A 20476-nucleotide genomic window follows, 5' to 3' on the forward strand; every position below is an offset into this window, starting at 1 on the left:
CCAGAATGTGTTACAGTTAGTTGTCTCTGCTTGGTAAATAATAGGCATTTAATGTACATTTGTATCTGTGTACTTAACCGTTGTAGCAAGCCCAGTGAAGTGCCGTATATCCATGATTGTCTGCTATGGCTGGATTTGCATCCACAGATGCTGCCGACTGCAAAAGGGCTCCAAGAACACCAATGTGTCCACAAGCAGCTGACAAGTGTATAGGTGTCCGGCCCCTGCTATCCCGAAATAAGCACTTAGCACCATGTTGAAGTAATGCATCTACACATTCTTCATGGCCTGTAACTGCCTGAAAGAAAAATTATTTGCATGTAGTTGAATATATTATGTTGGACACTACATGCCAATTATAGCTAATTAAAAATGTTTCAAGTCCTTATTCCGCATGTCCTTCCATTTATCATTTTTTGAGTAATTCAGTATTTTTATTGGAAATGGTTTAAAAATTCAGTTAAAGCAGTAACTTTATCAAAATATAAATAGTTTGAAAAATAGGAACAGAGGAACTTAAATTCAATAAAAATAATGATATTTCAAAAGTGAAAAATTTAAGACAAAAATGTGTAAGAAAGTAGTTGTGATAATGGAAAAAAGTAAAATTGACATTAATTTGTTCAAGGCTTTAGTGTTTTAAAATTTTGTTCCAATATTATTTGTTCTCTGGATTAAGTTGTGCTTTGTAACTGTTTAAAATTAGTGTTCAAAAACTAAGATACTGAAAGAAACGGCAAAGATTATTTGGTAAAAATTTAATGAAGAAAAATAAACCTAGCCTAGTTCTTAGGTAAAATGAGGTCATAAAGACTTTTTGAAAGGAAGTAGGAATATTTTTGCTTACCCCTCGATGCAGAGCTGTCCTTCCCCATTTATCTTTGGCATCTACATTTGCTCCTTTGTTCAGCAGGGAGTAAACACAGTCTGTGTGCCCGTTGAGAACAGACAGCATCAGAGGAGTCCTGAGCAATAGGGGAATAGGTTCAGTGTTTCCACTTAAGACTCCACTCCGTGAAAAACAGTGTGCTGGTCTATTTTCTAAACACGTCTTTCTGTGATGCAACTATAAAGCATACTTAAATTAAAAATCTATATTTGATATTACTCAGTTACATTCCACGACAGACTTAGTAAAACAGGGGGAAAAGTACAAAGATTAACAAATATCCTAAAAATAATTTAAAAATTATTAAAACTTACTGTCCATTTCCATCTTGAATATCTACTGCATTCTGAGGTTCTGCATTTCCTATTAGTAGCCGTAGGCATTCTGAATGACCATTTGTTGCTGTAAAGTGATATTTAAAAATTTCAGTAATATATTATGATAAAATAGAAAATGTCCATCTTAGAGCACATTTTCTAGATATAATTTTGGGATAGTTTTGTTGAATTTAATAGGCAAGAAAAAAATAGCTGTAGATACAAAAGTTTCTATTGCCTTTGTTGATAAAAGTGAATAGATACAAATTCTTCATCTAAGTAGTGGCCACAGCCATCCTTCATCATCTGCCCTGCTAAAAGAATGCTCATTTTATTTAACTCTCTAGTGGTGGCAGTGTGGTCAGGGAGGGTGATCTGCCTCTAGCTAAGGGATGAAATCATGATTAGACCAAGTCAATCACAACAATGTCATTCTCCTTTGCCAGTGATTGGTTTCAAGGTGAGCACCGGTACAGTTCTGACCACTGAGATGTTAAGAAGTCCGGAAGGCTTCTGGGAAATATTTTTATCTCTGATAATGAAAAGTACTCCTTCTTTCCTGATTTTAGATGTGATCCTGTCAAGAAGCAGCAACCATGCTGTGACATGAGTGCAAAGGCAAGAGAATAACAGAGACTCTTTCAGAGCTCTGACATCATTGCTGAATCAAGCAACCCTGGAACTGACTCTACCTTTGGACATGTCATGTGAGGGATGAAACCCCTGTCACGTAAGCCATCATTCAGTTGGGTACTATGAAAAATTTCCAACTGACACATATACAATAAAAGAAAAAATGATTTATCTATAGAATGGATCTGTATGTCCAATTATATAAAATGGGCAATGGTATAAGTAAAAATGCCCTAAGGAAAATAGTAAAGCTTTTAAGATAAATTAAATCCTCTGCAAAATTCAGGTGCTGTCCATAATATAATAAAGTTTGAAGTTCAAAGAAATATATAAGCCACATAATAATGCAGAAAGGAGTATCTATCACTATTCTTCTTAATTAAAAGGTGACAAAACTAATGAAAGCAAGCTAGGTGCCTAATATTCTACAGTACCTTCTAACAGCTATATTAAATTCTAATAGTTATTAATTAAGACTTGTGGCTCAGAATTACACCCCCCATCTGTATGCTGCACTCTGCCAGCAGCTATCATAATAACCAATAACAGTGTCATTGAAGCATCTCACTTGGGGATGCTTCAAAGAAATTCTGTTTGGCTCATCATTCTTTTTTAATGGATTCACTTACACTCAGTACACAGCAGCTACTGATGACTTTTTGTGTCATCTAACTTTAAAACCCAAAACATCAAGCATAACATCACTGTGGGAAAAGACTGGTTCACTTCCAGAAAAAAAATCTCAGTGTCCTTTTCATGACTTATGAGTAAGATGCTCCCTAGCAAATCTCCAAATTTGAAAGGCATCTATAGAACCAAGGCTTGCATTTATTGCATAGGCGCTAACAGTAACCTGGAACTCTTTCAGCAGATAGGACTTATAGACTATATGGCATTGGTTAGTCATTTCTAAGGGACCGGCTAGTGTCTTGGTTCAATATTTAGTGAGAGTGCAAACACTCCATGAAAGTTTTAAATTAGCTCTGCAAATGATCTGTGCTTACAACATAATTTTTCAAGTTGGAGAATTTAACTTCACATTTTTCCAGAATAAGATAATAGAAAATAATAGCATTTTGACTTCTTATTTTTACCATATAGCAGTTATTATACATTTATTAGGAGTTTTAACCCATTTTTAAAATTTTTGTCTTTGCGTCCTGCCTCAATATCTGACAGTTTATGAAAGGCTGCTCTGGAGCAACAGTGGGTGTTACCTATGGAAAACGCAAGTTTCCCAAAGGACTAGAAGCAAAGCCCAAGACCCATATTCAAATGTGTCCTTAAGGATCACTCTATAAAAACAGACCAAATGAAATGAATCTAATCATATAAAGATGGCCTACTGGGGATGAGGAAAATACTTGGCTAGGATTTCTTCATGTATACCAGTCATGGTTATTTAAAATGAATACTGCCTTGTAGTAATTCCTGTAGAGAGTTGTGCATTTGTATCAGCTAGTGATACACAGCTGGTATCAAGTCACCACAATGACATGGTTACATATTTTTGCATTTTCACACATCCGCAACATCACAAAATCACATCATGAAGTAGTTCTTGCATAAAGTAGGTGCTCTATAACTCCTTGCTGAATCGATGTTTAATGTAGTACAGTAAGTCAAAATGTTGTATCAATTGTTAAATGAAAGCACATAGCAATCCAGAATAAGTTCCATCAAAAAGAAGTAGGAAATATTGCATTGTTTTGTTGATGAAGTACTTCAGAAGTTAGACTATTAACATATATCCGATTTCTAAGGTAGATGATAACTGTTTAAAGCAATTAAAATCTTGCTGTTGGTTTTTTGTTAAAACAATTACCAGAAATATAATATATAAGAAATTGAAAAAGAAAAGAGTATTAATGGAAAGTGGTAAATAAAATCATGCATAATATTTGACATACCTGCTGCATGTATAGGTGTTCTCTTCAAAATATAATCTTTTACTAAGATTGAGGCTCCCTGATTAATGAGTACATCCACACATTCAACATGGCCCTTAAATGCTGCAAGATCTAAGGGTGTTCTTCCACTACTATTTCTCACATCAAGATCTAACAAAGACTGTACCAACACTTCCAGTGCTTGATGGTGACCATGATAGGCCTAGGAATAAATAAAAATATAAATTAAAAAAATTACATATTTGGGGCTGGCCTGGTGGCATAGTGGTTAAGTTCGTGCCCTCCACTTCAGCAGTCCGGGATTCATGGGTTTGGACCCCGGGCGCGGACCTACACGCTGCTCATCCAGCCATGCTGTGGTGGCGTTCCACATACAAAAAATAGAGGAAGATTGGCACAGATGTTAGCTCAGCATCAATCTTCCTCACCCCCCCAAAAAATAAAAACATACTTACGCTGACTTCCCAGATACCTTAGAAAACATAAAGGAAGCAAACTTATCTTCATATTATTATTATATTTGAGATAATCCAAACGTCTGTATTGAAAATTCAGAAAGTTAACTATAAATTTTTTAAATAATCAAATAGTAAGGTACAGTGTTGGGGAATGGGTACTCTGCAAATAATAAAAGTTCAAATGACAGGTGATCTTTTCATGAGTATACAATGTCTGGTTCAGGGCAGACAGTCAAGGGATGTGTGACATGGATTCAATGAAAGCTTTCATTCTAAGTCTATGACTCCAAAACCTGTGTCTTCTTTTTTTTCTTTGGTGAGGAAGATTAGCCCTGAGCTAACTAACATCTGTTGACAATCCTCCTCTTTTTGCTGAGGAAGATTGGCCCTGGGCTAATATCCGTGCCCATCTTTCTCCACTTTATATGTGGGACGCCTGCCACAGCATGGCTTGATAAGCGGTGTGCAGGTCAATGCCCAGGATCCAAACCTGCAAATGCTGGGCCACCCAAGTGGAGCGCACGAACTTAACCACTACACCTCCTGGCTGCGCCCCCCAAACCTGTGTTCTTAATCACAGTTCAGTGCTCCACTTAACTCCCTGATACAATTTTACTATACTTAAATTGTAGAGACAGCCAGCAACTGAAGTTAAGCTAGTACTTGAGTCTTCTCTCAACTTAAAACAACTACCCCTACCCCATAACATGCTATATCTCAAAAATAAACATTTCTCTTAGCACAAAAATATTTAGACTGGGCCCTGCTTGAATAACTGCCATATGCCAGGCGTTGTCCTAGCTGTACAATAGAGCAAAAAGACTGAAAGATTTGTCAGACTGAAACCCCCTTCCTTACACAGTCTCATTAAAGAGCTTTCTAAATAATTCATTTCAAAAACCAACATGTCAACTGAACATCTATTATTCTTATTGGACTAGATGCTGAGCAGGACATACAGCAATAATGAGACATAGTTCTGGCATGAAAGAAGTATTCTATCTAGTTCACTTATACCAACACTTTGTAGCAAAGGGCACAAGCCATTTTCTGATACCATTCACACTGACAGCTTAGCAGGTTCGTAAATTATCACACATGAACTTTTCACTGAGAATTGAAAAACATAAAATTCTACCACATGTGAGCTAAATCTCACTTGCTCCTAACCTGAAAAAAGATACTTAGCTAGAAGAGGGCCCCTCACTGATGTAGGGCTGTAAGAAGGGCTGTAAAGCCATTTCTTGTGGAAAATGTCAGAAAGTACCAGCAGGGGGTAATGGTCTGGGCCTTACTGATTTCTTTGATGTTTCTGACTACCTACAGGCTTGACTACCTCAAAGATTAAAGTGACTGGAGATCACTGAACTCTACTGTCCCAGGATCACATCCAATCTTGTTCCTCAATACCAGGTCAATGAAATTATGCTACTAAAAGAATGAACTTTGAGAAACACAGTATATGCAGAAGGTAGTATAAAAAGAAGAGAGGAAAACAATGATGACTACAAGCCATGATGATTTGCCACAGGGTTCTTCCTCATGATGTCCTTGTATAGGACTGAGACAAGGAACTTGTATGCCTAGTATGTGCAAAGACAGAAACCAAGATCAGTTCCCTTCAACTTCCACCCAGTGTGTTTTAACTGCATCAAGCTGTCCCAGATTGGGAGAGTTTAGAAGTAAAAAAAAAATGACTTCAAGTAATTTCTGAAAACCTCCTACAGATAGATACAAAATGCAAAAGTGGTGGGATATTCACATTTCACAGAAGCACTATTCACAATAGCCATGGAGTAAAAAACTATAGTTTTTGAGATAATGCATTCAAAAATTTGGCAAAGTGCTGAGTCTGGCATCTACCTGGTGGGGAGCCAGATCACTGGAGGAGAGGATGGTGGGAGGTGGTGGTGGTGACAAGATAGAGAATAGATTGCTCAAGAAATGACAGTGCTATTATTACAATGATGATGATGATGATGCAAGAATTGCCTAGTCGTCTGCTCAGACTTCATTTCTTGCCACCAATAGTAAAATGGCTATTTTCTCCATGCTGGCTTTGCCCTTTCAGATGATTTATTTACCATGCAAGTCTGGGAGAGCAGATAGTATTTCCAAAGACCCAAAGGGCAAGGAAGCAGAAAGCTTCAGCATGCCTTCTTAGTTATTTAGAACATGGGAGGAAATACTAGTGGCGAGAAAGGGGCAGACAGACAAAGCAGAAAATTCACTGTACATGTGCCAGCGTTAGAAAATATGCAGGGAGAATATTAAGATAAAAAATAATAGTATACATGAGAAGAAACAATTAAACGGATAGCTGAACTTGCAGTCATCCACATTAATTTAAGTATATACCTTTATGAGCATTTTACTATACTTAAAATCAGAGGTTTCACAAACAGCTAGTGATAATACCCAAGTCTCCTGATCCTCCAAGTTTCCTCCGCCCACAACTGTAACATGCTTTGTTTCAAAAATAGATTCTTCTTTCAACACACAAAGTACTAGATTGGGCTCTGCTAGAAATTTCCTAAGGTAATTCATTCCCATATTTGATTTAAATAATTGGCACACTCTTTCTCCTAACCTTCTCCTCTTAGTGACTGACATTAAGAGGAAAAGTTCAGAGGCATCTTAAGCTAGAAGGGACATTACAGATCATGTAGCCAAATCCTAGAGCATGAGTAATTGAAGGATCAACTAAGCATACCTGGTTAGAGCCCCAAGATCACAAAGTAAGCAAAAAGTTGTATAAATTCCACAGAAATTATCGTTCTTATACCATTTGCTTAGCATCTTAGAAGCCATTCCACCAGGGGAATGTATTTTTAAATTCACATCACAGGTATATTCTCTCCCTTAGAGTAGGTCTTAGGGGAAGTCCAAACATCACTGTTGTTGTTGTTGTTCTTAAAAACAAAACACAACAAAAGCGCACTCAAGAATTCTCTGAATTAAACAAGTTCTTTAAGTGCTGGGTACAAGTTTGAGTCAACACAAACAGATATGAGATATTTTCAGTAAACCAGCCATCATGCTGGCTGTGAAGGCAGTACTCACAGCCAAGTGTAAAGGGCTTATTGTTGCTCTATTGTCTGAATCACTCAGCATGTCTGTTCCTGAGGTTTCCATTAACTGAGAAAGAAAAGCATTTTAAATGTCAGAAATGGTACTTTTAGATACATTATAGTCGTTATTCCTACTCCCCCTCCCCTAAGTTCAAATCCCTTTTAGAGTATAAATTGAAACTTGATTATGAATTTAAAAATCTCAGACCATCACATTAAGAAACCTAAACCCAGCAAGCTCATAGAACAGATCATCCTGAGAGTGTCCGGACCACAGACTAAGAACTTTGAGGGAGTATAAACTAAGAGCTTGAGGGAAATGCTATTTAACTACCACCAAGTAAGAACCTCCCCTCCCCTTGCATACATGATTTCTATCACTATCTTTGTTCCCAGGAATGTGTAAAAGAGGCTTCAGCTCTAGTGAGAGCAAAGTAATAACTGCAATACTCTGAATAGCAGGGGGAAACTGACTAATACTTACAACATCTAAGGGAGTTTCACTTGCAATCTGAAATAAAATTTAAAATAAAAATAATTAGTTCAGGAAGTATTCATATGTATTAAAGACATAAATGTTAGCTACAGGTCTCTATTTATGTAGGGCTTCGTTAAATTCTATTCTGAACCTGTGCTTCCTTTGCCTCCAAAAATTAAGTCTTTTAAACAACTGTATAATATAATAGACCACAGATGTATATACACAGGTCTAAGATTTTAGTCTAAAGATACGATAATAACCTAAGGAAATATTCGTTATTTCTATAGCAGGGTTCTAAATGCTATATTAAATATGTCAACCTCCTTTGTCTATCTTTTATGCCCACTCTCCTTGAATTTTATTTCCCCTTGAAAGGAGGCAATGTTTAATATAATTTATAAGGTATGTCTAAATGAAGAAACCCTAAACTTGAAGCAACTGTTACACACTTGAGAATCTTTTAACTTGTCCCCTTACTTTCCATTTCATTTGGCAAAGTGGGGTGAATGGTGTGTACATTCAAGAATGAGACCACAGTTGAAATAAAAAAGACTTTGCAGAAGTAGAGTCTCTTATCAGGAGGGACTGTTAAAAGAATGGGCCTTTCAGAATTCCCTAAATATATGGGGGGAACCTACCTTTAACAGGGACATTTACTTCTCACATCAGATATGGTTACAGTTCTTTAGAAACTTCTGGAAAACATTTATTTAAAGGCGCGAAGAAGCAAATGCTACATAGACATGGGGTAATACAAGGGAAGGACATAACTAGCCCTCTCCAGAGATCTAATTCTCTCCTTTCTCCTTCCTTTTTGAAAGGGAAAAGGGAACGAGAGACATCTTCCTGAGGCAAGTATGAATTTAAGCAGTGTAAGGATTCTAAAAATGTTAAAAAGCAATAGAACTTCTTGATTCATTTATTCTCATTTTCATTACATTACTAGAATATAAACTCACACTAGTCCTTCCACAAAAATTCAGGAATCTTACCAGCTGAAGACATAGACGGTGACCATAAGCAGCTGAATAATGAACTGCATTGTACCCTTGCTTGTCCCGGATCCCTGGATTTGCATCATTTCTTAATAAGTATTCCAGGCACCTACATACAATAACAACATATTCAAAATTCTAAATCCTACATTTTATCCAATGATAAAAACAGAGACTGAAACTAAAAACTGACAATTTTTCTTACACTTGAGTAATGTAAAAATCATAAATATATCAACACTATATAAATTTGTAATTTAAATGACACTGACTGTAACCATCATAAAAATATAGACAAGGGGCCAGCCCGGTAGCACAAGCGGTTAAGTGCGCGCACTCCGCTGCGGTGGCCCAGGGTTCGCCGGTTCGGATCCTGGGCGCGCATCGACGCACCACTTATCAGGCCATGCTGTTGTGGCGTCCCATATAAAGTAGAGGAAGATGGGCATGGATGTTAGCCCAGGACCAGTCTTCCTCATCAAAAAGAGGAGGATTGGCAGATGTTAGCTCAGGGCCGATCTTCTTCACAAAAATATATACATATATATATATAGACAAAATGTTCATAACAGAATGTTTTTCATTCAAAGAGGACACCCTCAAAGTCTGTCAACAAGCTTAATATACCCGAAGGCTGTTTTTTACAGTCACTATCTATGGCACCATGTACTCCACTCAAACAATGTCTGATAGGATTAAACTCTTAGTGGTGGTGAGCATCCAATGTTGGCAATATTATTGCTTATCTACCTGGAACACACAGTGAGTATAGTACCTCATCAGGCAGCTCAAGAAAGGTGTAAAAAAAATCTCACAATAGCAAGGTCAGAATTTAATGATCTTGAATTAGAGGACTGAGAAGTGTGTAAATTGTAAAAGTGTAAACACTATAAAAGTAGTATGTAGGTAACAAGAAAGACTTCCCCATGGGAGATGTACTTCATTCCTGTGCTATTAAAATATGAAGAAAATAATTTTAAAAGGCACTATACGCTTCACAATTTGTTATAATTCCAATATATTTTATTATTACTGTAGCAAAAAAAAGAGTACTCAATCAGAAATTAAAAGATTTGTCTCTACAGCTCGTTTGATACCAGTCATCTTGGGTAAATCATTTCACCTTTATGATGAAATGGCCTCTGTTTATTCATTTGATAGATGGGGGTAGGACTCCAACCAAATAATCTAAAATCCATTCATGCTCAAATTGCAAGTCCATAATTATTCAGTGATACTTCGTCTAATATTGCAATAAGTCTAACTAAATATTAATTCTACTACTAGAGGAAAAAAATCTATCATCAAATACTCCTTGTTAAAAATGCAAGTTTCCAAAAGCATACTAAAGTTATATAAAAACAAATGAAAAAGAACTGAAGCAATGTAACTGATCTTTCAGTAACTCTACCATGTATATATAAGGGCCATTCTCTTCAGTGCCAACACTTTTCTTTAATGCGGAATTGCTTCAAATCCTTTAGATTTCTTAGGAATTACTTGCAGAATCTATACTCATTGTAATATCTTCAATGGTAGCAAATGTTCATCCTTTTAAGTGGGACTTTGATATTTATGTACAGCTAAAATTATTAGTCAAACATCGTGAACTGGGTATCACTATGATCAAAAAGACCCAAATCTGACTCTAAAGTAACAAGACTGGTGTTTTTCAGTGTTCATAAACTAGCTCTGAAGGCACTTCAGGAAGTGTTTTCGGAGTGTGTAAACTCTGTTTGTATATAGCCTTTCTTGGTGCCCAACTCAGAGGTCAATGGGATGGAGAAATGACCTGCAGGGCTGGAAGACAGTCTCACTGCTTTACAAGTATGACCATTTCACCCAAAGGTATATCTTTTTATCTTGAATCAAATTCTCTAGATGTGAGTGATAAAACAGAAATAGTTCTCCCTACTGAGACCTGAATACAAGACAGATTCTATCAGTGGAACAAACTATTTTAAGATAACTTGCTGATACATGAGTACTGAAAAACACAGATTTATTTAAGGAAAGCAAAACAAGTAGGTAAGTTCATGTTTACTTTCTAAAGTAGGTTGAGCGTCTATCAAAGTATTATTTACAGTGACTAGGTTCCAAGTACACAGTATAAAATGGTTTGAAATAATCTAATTGTTATACATGTAGTAGTTCTTATCAAATCATATTATTTAATTTTTTACATTCACATTACTCAGATGATTGGTCTCCTGTAACAAAACAAAGAACTCATTTATGATGATAAAATTCCTTCTATTTATAGAGATAAAATTCCCCCTGCCATGAAGAGGATTTCTTTCTTAAATATAATCAGAAAAAACAACCTCCCAGTCTTCCCCTTCTCTCATACACACCAGATGGGCATGGGGGAGATTCTTACCATCTTGGTCAAACAGAGCCAGCTCTATTTCTCTTCAACTGGCAAAGAGAATTTTATTTATTAATGTTTAATACATTTAATATGTTTCTTGTGATAGCAACTATATATTTGTTTGCTGAGTCATGACTGTCTATAGAGAATGCGGGCATCAGGATGATGGGGGTGACTAGCAGAATGAGTAGAATGAATCAGGAAAGATTTCACGTATTTTTCCAATATTTACTGGAAGTGAGAACAGAGGGACATACGGCAGAGGAGAATTATAATTACTTATGTCATTTCTTTTTTTTTTTTTATTTTTTTTTAATTTTTTTTTAAAGATTTTATTTATTTTATTTTTTCCCCCCAAAGCCCCAGTAGATAGTTGTATGTCATAGCTGCACATCCTTCTAGTTGCTGTATGTGGGACTCGGCCTCAGGATGGACGGAGAAGTGGTGCCTCAATGCGCACCCGGGATCCGAACCCGGGCCACCAGCATTGCAGCGCGCGCACTTAACCACCAAGCCACAGGGCCGGCCCCACTTATGTCATTTCTGAACAGCAGAAAACCAATGTTACAAAAATTCCAAAATATAAACAACTTTCCCTGGGAACGCTGACAGGGGATTAGTAAACAATCATTAAAAAACCAAACCAACAAGTAAATATTACTGAGTAACAGTAATCTGAAGCTATAGGGAATTTGTTTCTTCTTTTAGAAAATATTTCACTCTTGCTTTGGCAGAAGTATGAATTAATTATGCCAGATTCTCTTACTATCTAACCTATTCCTGGGAATTAAATCCTTGGCATTTAGAAAAATAGATCAAGACTTTAATGCTACTATTTAAGCCTCCAAAACAATCACTAATTGAAAGAATACTTCTGGTATCCTAAAATGGTTACTGTGGCTTACAGCTTCCTGAAGGTTCCCAGGGAACGAATCACTGAGTCAATAAATGATGGCATTTAGACAGAACCTCTGGGATTCTGATACTTTAAAGATAAGAAACAGAGGCTCCAAGAACGAGTGCTAGATTCTTTTATACACATCTCAGTTTTCTCTACAATCCTAAGAAGTAGGTTTCATTCTAATTTTACACATAAAGAAGCTTTTGCTTAGCAATTACTTGCTCAGGCTCAAAGAGGTACAATATGGAGACCCCCAAGATTTAAACTGGGTCTTTCAGATCCCAAAGCTCACATTCTTTCCAGTATATCAGACTGCTTGGTATAGCTACTGAGAATTAAGTGTTTAATAAATATCACTAGCCTATTGCTCAAAACAGTTTATATTAAGTGAGAAAACTGATGATTTAATTCTCTTTAGAACTAGTACACCTCTACAGAAAAAATAGATCGGCTTAAAATAAAACCACAAATCTCAAACAGTATGGGCTGAACATTGATATTCTTCTGTTTTTGCATAAGAATTCAGGTTTAATGTAATTGTCTAAGGACAGGAGGTCCATAGGGCAATCTCTATGTGCATGCATGTGTTTTTGTGTGTGTGACCACTCAGTGAAATGTATGTAGACGATGCCAAGCAACACCCAATAACCAGTCTGTGGGAACAGTGGTAAAAGACTATCAAGGGTGATACTAGTCATTTTAGGTATAATTTTAAGAAAATCTATAAATCAAAGCATAAAATTACAAAATTTATAAATCAGAGGATAATAATAAACTTATCCAAGTTTACCAAAATATTTTCTGATTTACAAAGTCTTTATTACAGATTTTCTTTAAAGAGCTACTATCCAAAGACATACTTCAAATAATTTAACTTCTCCTAAAATGTATCTATATCTAATTATTCTGGTATACATGAAACTGTCTAAAGTGACATATTCCTGCAAACAGAAAATACATTTTACTAGTGACCTCAACATTGGAATTTTAACCACAAATCCAACATAAAGTGTTACTTATAGAAGTGTCTTTGAAATTAGCTACAGAATTTATAATAAATTAACATTTGTGAATAATACCATCAAATCATGCTTTTTATTTTGAGGGCGAAAAGTAAATATTAAAAAACCAAAGAAATAGTTCTGTGTTAAATGCAACTTCCTTGAAGTATATTTTATAAAATCTTTCCCCTGAAACCATTACTTGTTTTTCCAAAGGATATTTTTAATCTTCACTGACCCAGACACATGGGGAATACCACAGACACTGAAGATCTCTTCTCTGTCTCCAATGAGTTTATTTTCCTCCAAGAAGGCAATAGATATTAAGGTACTATAAATGGGTTTGATTAACTTTCAGTGAATATTAATTATGAAAGAATTTAAACATCTCTTATTCTTTTGTTCTTATTCAGTCACTCTTGGTCAACATTTACTTCCTCCATTATCTAATTTACTTACTTAAACAATATTTAGTACCAACTATGTGCCAGACTCTGCCAGTTCAATTACTCCCTTTTTGGATACTACTTTGCAAGGATCCCTTGCCAACATAAACTCTCTTCCTTTGAAGGGTATTGGTATTCTAATCTCTGCCCAATCTTCTGATAGCATTGTCCATATATCTCTCCTCTTTCCCTTTGCCTATGATATACTCAAGGCTGCTGCCTCTGAGAAGTCAAATGGAAAAAACACGGAGGCGATATTAAGATGTGTTTTTGGCAGGGAAGACGAGAAGGGACCTGTATCTTTCTTCTACCAGATCAGTCATTAAGGCAGCTTACTGAGCAGAAATAGGTAGTAATAACTATGATTTAGGAATAATTATGAAACCAGTTTATTTCCCACACTAGAGACTCAGGGAAAGCTAACAACAAAAAGTACAAAAAGGAACTATTAACTTGCAATAAAAATAGCTATCTATATGGAAGATGCTGGTTTACAGAAACAATAATCCTTCATTCTCACCACATGATACTTACTTGCCATCTGTGTCTGACGTAGCTGCATAGTGCAGGGGTGTGCATCCTCTTTCATCAAGGTCATTCACACTTGCTCCTGATCCCACAAGAGCAAACAGGCACTGGTAATTGCAGTTGGCAGCAGCATAGTGCAATGGAGATCTTTTGTGCCCAAGTTAATATAAGAAAAATAAAAGCCAGGGATATACACCAGTAAACAAGAGCACAGTTGACTCCTAATCCACCCAGTTACAAGTATTGTATTTACAGTGAGCTTGAGATTAATTTCTGCCATATACTAAGTCTTTTGGAAGGCTGGACAGAAAGCTAGGAGGAGAAAGTAAGGTGGCAGAGAACCCCTAAGAATAGGAAATAAGACAGAAACAGAGTTAAATTATTTCACGGTCCCCAGACAGTAACAATTCCAGTCTTCTGAGTGAATTACAGATACCCTTCACATTCTGCTCAGAAACTTGAAAACTTTCATTTTAACATGCTTCCCCTATGCTAATAAAAATGTTTCATAATACACAGGTAGCAGCTTCAGTTCATGTCTCAGTAGAGGATAAAAGGGTAAGAGAAATACAGAAGCATTAAAAAGATTGCTCAGGGGGCCGGCCCCGTGGCGTAGCAGTTAAGTGCGCGCTCTGCTGCTGGTGGCCCGGGGTTCAGATCCCGGGTGCGCATCGAGGCACCACTTGTCAGGCCATGCTGTGGCAGCGTCCCATATAAAGTGGAGGAAGATAGGCACAGATGTTAGCTCAGGGCCAGTCTTCCTCAGCAAAAAGAGGAGGATTAGCATGGATGTTAGCTCAGAGCTGATCTTCCTCACACACACAAAAAATAAAATAAAATAAAGTGGAGGAAGATGGGCGTGGATGTTAGCCCAGGGCCAGTCTTCCTCAGCAAAAAAAAAAGAGGAGGATCAGCATGGATGTTAGCTCAGGGCTGATCTTCCTCACCAAAACAAACAAACAAACAAAAAAAAAAAGATTGCTCAGTTCTATCAACTATATGGTGGAGCCATACAGTAATATCAGATTTCTCAAGGAAAAAATGTGTAGTTTTGAAGACTATTCACTATGCAGAAGAGTTAGAACACTGTTTTAATTTCTACAGAGTGAATATTTGTAGTCAATTTCTTCCCAGTTACTGAAATGAAATAGAATGTCACAAAATTTAGGAGTCCCTTTGTCTGGATTACAAAACTATAATGATTCAACGACTTTTCATTAAAAAAAAGAAGAAGAAAAAGAAAACAGAAAAGTGAAGGTAAATTTAGTCCAGGGTCTTCACGGTATAATTTTTTCTAAAACATTTACATAGTGAAACGATAGTAAAACATTATTTTACTTTACTGGATAACAGTATAGTATAGTAATAGTATTTTAAAAAATGCAATTAAGCCTGAATTACTTTTAAGCTTCTAAACTCAGAATACACTTCAGAAGCCCTCTCTGCTATTTGTAGTATAGAATGCTTCAAGTGCCACAAATTAACTAACATATGCAGGATTAAAGTATAATTATAAAAGCAAAACAGCTATAAAAATATTGCATTACAAAGCCAAATAAAGTGATTTTTGATTTTGTGGGTCATTAGTTCCTTCATTAGGAGGCTTATGAGAGCAGTCTGTTCCTCAAAGTAACTATGGGGTCAAATAGTTTTTTCTTTCTTTTCTTACATGCATTTCTGATTCACTACCACACATAAGTCTATTTACTTCTGCACTGGCCCAATCACATGCAATGACATACATTCACACATTTCCTTTTGACATACACACCCTTTCTTGTCATACACTTGGATATGACTCTCAAACTCCTGACACACACAATTTTGCTCATATTTTCACCTCTATTTTTCAAACCAATTTAAACTGCCTTCAATCCTTTCCTGTATGGTTCTAACACACTCTGGGTCAATTCCTACTCTAATTAACTTGGTAGATAATGGCGGCTTTAAGTACCTCTACCACAAATGCCAGTAATAATGAGACCTGGGGCTGAACAGTGAAAATGAGGATTGGTTTAGTGGCTACGAAGGGACTTTGTCACTTCAAAGATTGCCTTTCCTGCAGATCATACTCAGGGGTGTGTGTGGATGTGTTGGTATGTGTATATGTGTATTTGTGGGGTTACAGAAGAGATGAAAGAAAAATTACATATGTATTTGTACCCTATTTCCTCCCTCTTTCTGGTGCTCTATAACCAAATATGGGCAGTAGAGTCTCTGACAAACAAATGACTTCGGGGGAGACTTAGGAGACTGTACTACTGAGTTCTGGGTCCTGTGTGTTTCCTGAACGAACATAGGTACCACGGGGTTTTACATTTCCACGGCTATAATTATGATAGGAGGAGGAATGATATCAAGAGGTGCTTATATGGCAAAGCTGTGGCTGGTAGCCTGGGGCTGCGGCAAGGCTCCAGGTGGAAGAAGACTGTGGGTGAGAATGAATATTTAGAAGTTATCGATTTTTAGGGGTCCTTTCCAATGAATCATGACCACAATGCAAAAGATGCCAAATTGTTCAGTTAGTTCTCAGAAGCCAGTTAAAAGGTCAAGCAAGTCATTAAGTAAATAACAGTAATTGGGCTCTATAGAGGAACTGTATCACACCCTACCTCCCAAATTTGTCCTTTTTGTTGAAGTCTGCACCAGTATTCAGCAGAAGGTTTAGGCACTCCAAATTCCTATCCAGAGAAAAATTGAGTTAGAAGACTTAACTGTCAGTAATTTCATAATGAAACTGGTAGGTTTAAATAAGTATAAAAGTACGTTTTCAAACGAGGGTACAGTGAATAAAATGGCATGATTTATATTTTATGAGAATAAAAACATTAAAATGCATCTTATCTAGAATTTTAAAAGTTATGTATATACATACTGGCACGTTGATAGAAAATAACAAATGAATCAAGTTGTCACTATTTAAAAGGAAGTTTACATTTGTAAAAGAGTTCCTGAAGAGTTTTTAGGAACCTTTAAAACAAACTTCAAACAATGTGCTTATAATTGAATGGTTTAAATTTAAGTGGTTTTTAATACTAAATTAAATTAAAATAGGTTAAAAAAAAATCAAACCTGAAAACACAGGTAATGTCCCAAGTCAGCTTTCCCTTATCTTTCCTATACTATGATTGCTTACTTAGATGTATCCTTAGTTAAAACAGGTAAATTACATGCATGAGTATTTCTGTAATTTAATTTTTATAAACCTGAACACCAACTTACTACATTACAATGAAAACTAACTGCCAAGTGATCAGACACTCATGTTTCTGTTGTCCCTCTCTCTGTAGGCAAGTAACATGGAAGCTAGGTTTTAATTGGAAGGTTCTTTGGTGACCTTGCAAGAATAAGAGGACCCAGTCACTTGTTCACAATCCATCTCTAAAACTGAGACTGGCTTAGTGGTAGTCTTGGTTCAGCAAACTTGTCCTCTGAAATCACTGGGAATTTTTAAGGAATTATCAATGGGAAAAAAATTCTTGCGAATGTCCTTTTGATAAGTCAGCACGAATTAAATGGCTTATCACAGATTTAGAATCTAAATGATAAGAAACATTAGATTATTAGCAGCATGCTTCAGAGACCAAGAGTTTTAGCTGAAGTTTTTTGTTCATTCAAACCAACTGCCCAGTTTCCCCTAGTAGTAATATTTAAAACTTAGTCCAAAATCTTTCAATCTGAAAATTTCCTCTTCCTATATATTAATCCTGAGTAGAGGCAAGACATAAACATCAACTTTTTTTTCCTGAAATTATGATTAAAATACCCCAAACACCTTCTCAAATACTAGTATTACTCAGAACATTCCCAGAACATTACTCAGAACATCAATGTTTTGATGCGCTCATTTGAGGACATATATTTTTCCATTTATCCAGAAATGATTTTCTCTTATAGAAAGCAATACTTCCTTTTCTAGGTTTGTTCTATCTCTCTCCCTCATAGCTTATGACTTAGGTGGAAGAAGATTAAAAAAAGCAATTTCAACCAATCTGGACTTTCCTCTTTCAAACCACTCCTGTTAGGTTTTGTTTTCTATTTTGTGGTAGCCCAGAATTAAACAAGAGAAACAAAGACAAGAAAAACTGCCATGACCAGCTACCTTTTTCTTAAAAAAGTGAAAATTTTGTTAACATACCCTCCAGCTGCAGCTGCATGTAGACAGGTCCTGCCAAAATCATCTGGGGTATCTATATCAAATCCTGTAAGAACGAATACATCTTATACATTATATAATACTATAGACGACACTTTATATTAAAGTATTATGTCAAGAAATGTCAAGAATCACACCCCACATCTCAAACAAAACTATGAATTACATATAGGTACAAAATTATTGAAAATAGATTAATAATGTATAATATTACAAAAAAATTACCTCTAAAGGACTGGGGGTTTTAGGACAAATGCTAACGTACCTGTTTAAAAGCCATAGGCTATAATGAATATTATGCAGCAATACGAAGAAATAAAGTACTGATACATGTTACAACATGGATGATCTCTGATAACATTTTGTTAAGTGAAAGAAACCAGTCACAAAAGACCACATCTTGGGTGATTCCACTTCCATGAACTGTCCAGAATAGGCAAATTTATAGACAGAAAATAGATTAGTGGTTGCTTAGGGCTGGGGGAGGGAGGAAATGGGGATGACTGCTAATGGGGTTTCTTGTAGGGGGGATGAAAATGTTCAAAAATCGATTGCAGTGATGGTTACACACCTCTGTGAATATACTAAAACGCTGAACTGTAAATTGTAAATGGGTGAATTTTACGGTATGTGAATTACATCTTAATAAAGTTATTTCTTTAAAAAAAATACAGGTGCTTTGCCATCTATCGATTATTACTAACAATGAGAAGAGATTTCAGAATTCTCTTTCATAGATAAATGGGTATGTGACTACTTGTGGACACACAAACACTTTAAAAAACTCAAAACAGAATTAACTCACTTAAAAAATATCATTAGGAAAAACTCAGAAATGTCTGTCTCAAAATATGTTGATTTTCACTGAAACTTTCCCATAATTCTTTTAATAATCACAAGTTTTAATATACAAAATTTGTTCAACTTTCTTAACACTCTGAGAAAGAGTATCATTTAAAATCAATTAAATCTTTTATATTTAATAATTCTATGCATTCAGTGAGGATCATAGTTTTGTAGTAATATTTACAGAAAGCTATTGAACCTGTTTTGTTTAAGACTGACTATGATTCTGGAATTTTAAAATAGTAATTGGATATGGCATAAATAACTTCACAAACCTAGAAGATACTGTAGAATGGCTATCGGCTCTTAAAAAGGAAGCAGGCAAATAGAGATATCTTGTTTCTAGACATAAAGGGACAATCCAAGAAGACTACCATTCAATGAACAGAAGCTGCTCTAGAAATATTCTACACCCTATTCCCCAACTAACAGAGACAGGAAATCACAGGAAAAATAAAACCTTTCCCAGAGCTGAAGAGAACATCGAATCTTAAAATTAAAGGACTCAACATCTTCTCAGAAGGGTTAATAAATGATCCACACTTGGACATATCTATATGTAATTTGGAAAAGCAGGATAAAGAGGTTGTATTAAAATTTGGGAGGGTTTGGAGAGACAAAAAAAGGAGAATCAGTCTGCGACGGTTCCACTTACCAGAAGAAAGAAGTTTCCTGCAGCAATCTGAAAAACCACTTAAGGCTGCCAAATGGAGAGGGAACATTCCATGTATGCCACGCCTAAAGTAAACACAAGAAAAATACAATCATTTAAATAAACTATAAAGAAACTACTTAAAGTGAAAAGATAATTAGATGAGTCAAAATCTATAACATGCTGGAGAGCAATTTGGCAAAAGGCTGAAGGTGGGTATAACTTATTACCTAGCAGTTTTCCTCCAGGAGTAGGGTTTTTCAACCTCAGCACTATTGTCATTACGGACTTTGTTGTGTGTGTGTGAGCGGCTATCCTGTGCATGCAGAATGTTCAGCAGTATCCCTGGGCTCTACCCACACTAGATGCCAGTAACACCCTCCTCCCCAAGTTATGACAACCAAAAATGTCTCTGGACACTTGTCTAGGGAGCAAAATCCATTCCCCCTGCCTCACCATTGAGAATCATTACAAGGCAAAATGTTCAACAATGTTCACCGCAGTAATTTTTGTAAAAGTAAAAAACTGGAAACAACTTATGTGTGTAAAAAGGAGAATGAATAAATTGTGAAATCTTTATACAATAATTAAATTTTATAAGATGAATAAACTAGAGTTACTTGTAGAGATGTGAAAAAAGCCCAAATTTATACCTACATTGCTAAATCAACAACTTCATGTGAAAAAAAAAAAAAGGTTGCAAAAAAGTATATAGTAGCATACCATTTACAGAAAGTTTAAAAGAAGGTTTAAAATATGTTAATGAATATATATATATAAATGTAATAAAAACATATATAGAAATGATAAACATCAATTTA

General features: G+C 35.9%; 1 protein-coding gene across 9 annotated transcripts in view; it reads right to left on the reverse strand.

Annotated features, from left to right (window-relative positions):
- ANKRD28 (ankyrin repeat domain 28) overlaps positions 1-20476 on the reverse strand; it is a 184874-nt gene that overhangs the window by 15056 nt on the left and 149342 nt on the right. For all 9 annotated transcript variants that reach the window (XM_014789767.2, XM_014789756.2, XM_014789763.2 and 6 more), the window contains 11 exons: positions 19659-19741; positions 18140-18203; positions 16614-16682; positions 14008-14148; positions 8752-8863; positions 7763-7789; positions 7271-7345; positions 3750-3951; positions 1204-1291; positions 848-965; positions 79-298 (listed from right to left, as the gene is read on the reverse strand). In XM_014789767.2, the coding sequence (XP_014645253.1) occupies positions 79-298; positions 848-965; positions 1204-1291; positions 3750-3951; positions 7271-7345; positions 7763-7789; positions 8752-8863; positions 14008-14148; positions 16614-16682; positions 18140-18203; positions 19659-19741 (1199 nt within the window). The remainder of the gene's footprint in view (positions 1-78; positions 299-847; positions 966-1203; positions 1292-3749; positions 3952-7270; positions 7346-7762; positions 7790-8751; positions 8864-14007; positions 14149-16613; positions 16683-18139; positions 18204-19658; positions 19742-20476) is intronic.

Source organism: Ceratotherium simum, chromosome 5 (assembly GCF_057802395.1).
Source record: "Ceratotherium simum simum isolate JZ-2026a chromosome 5, ASM5780239v1, whole genome shotgun sequence".
NCBI classification, from domain to species: domain Eukaryota; kingdom Metazoa; phylum Chordata; class Mammalia; order Perissodactyla; family Rhinocerotidae; genus Ceratotherium; species Ceratotherium simum.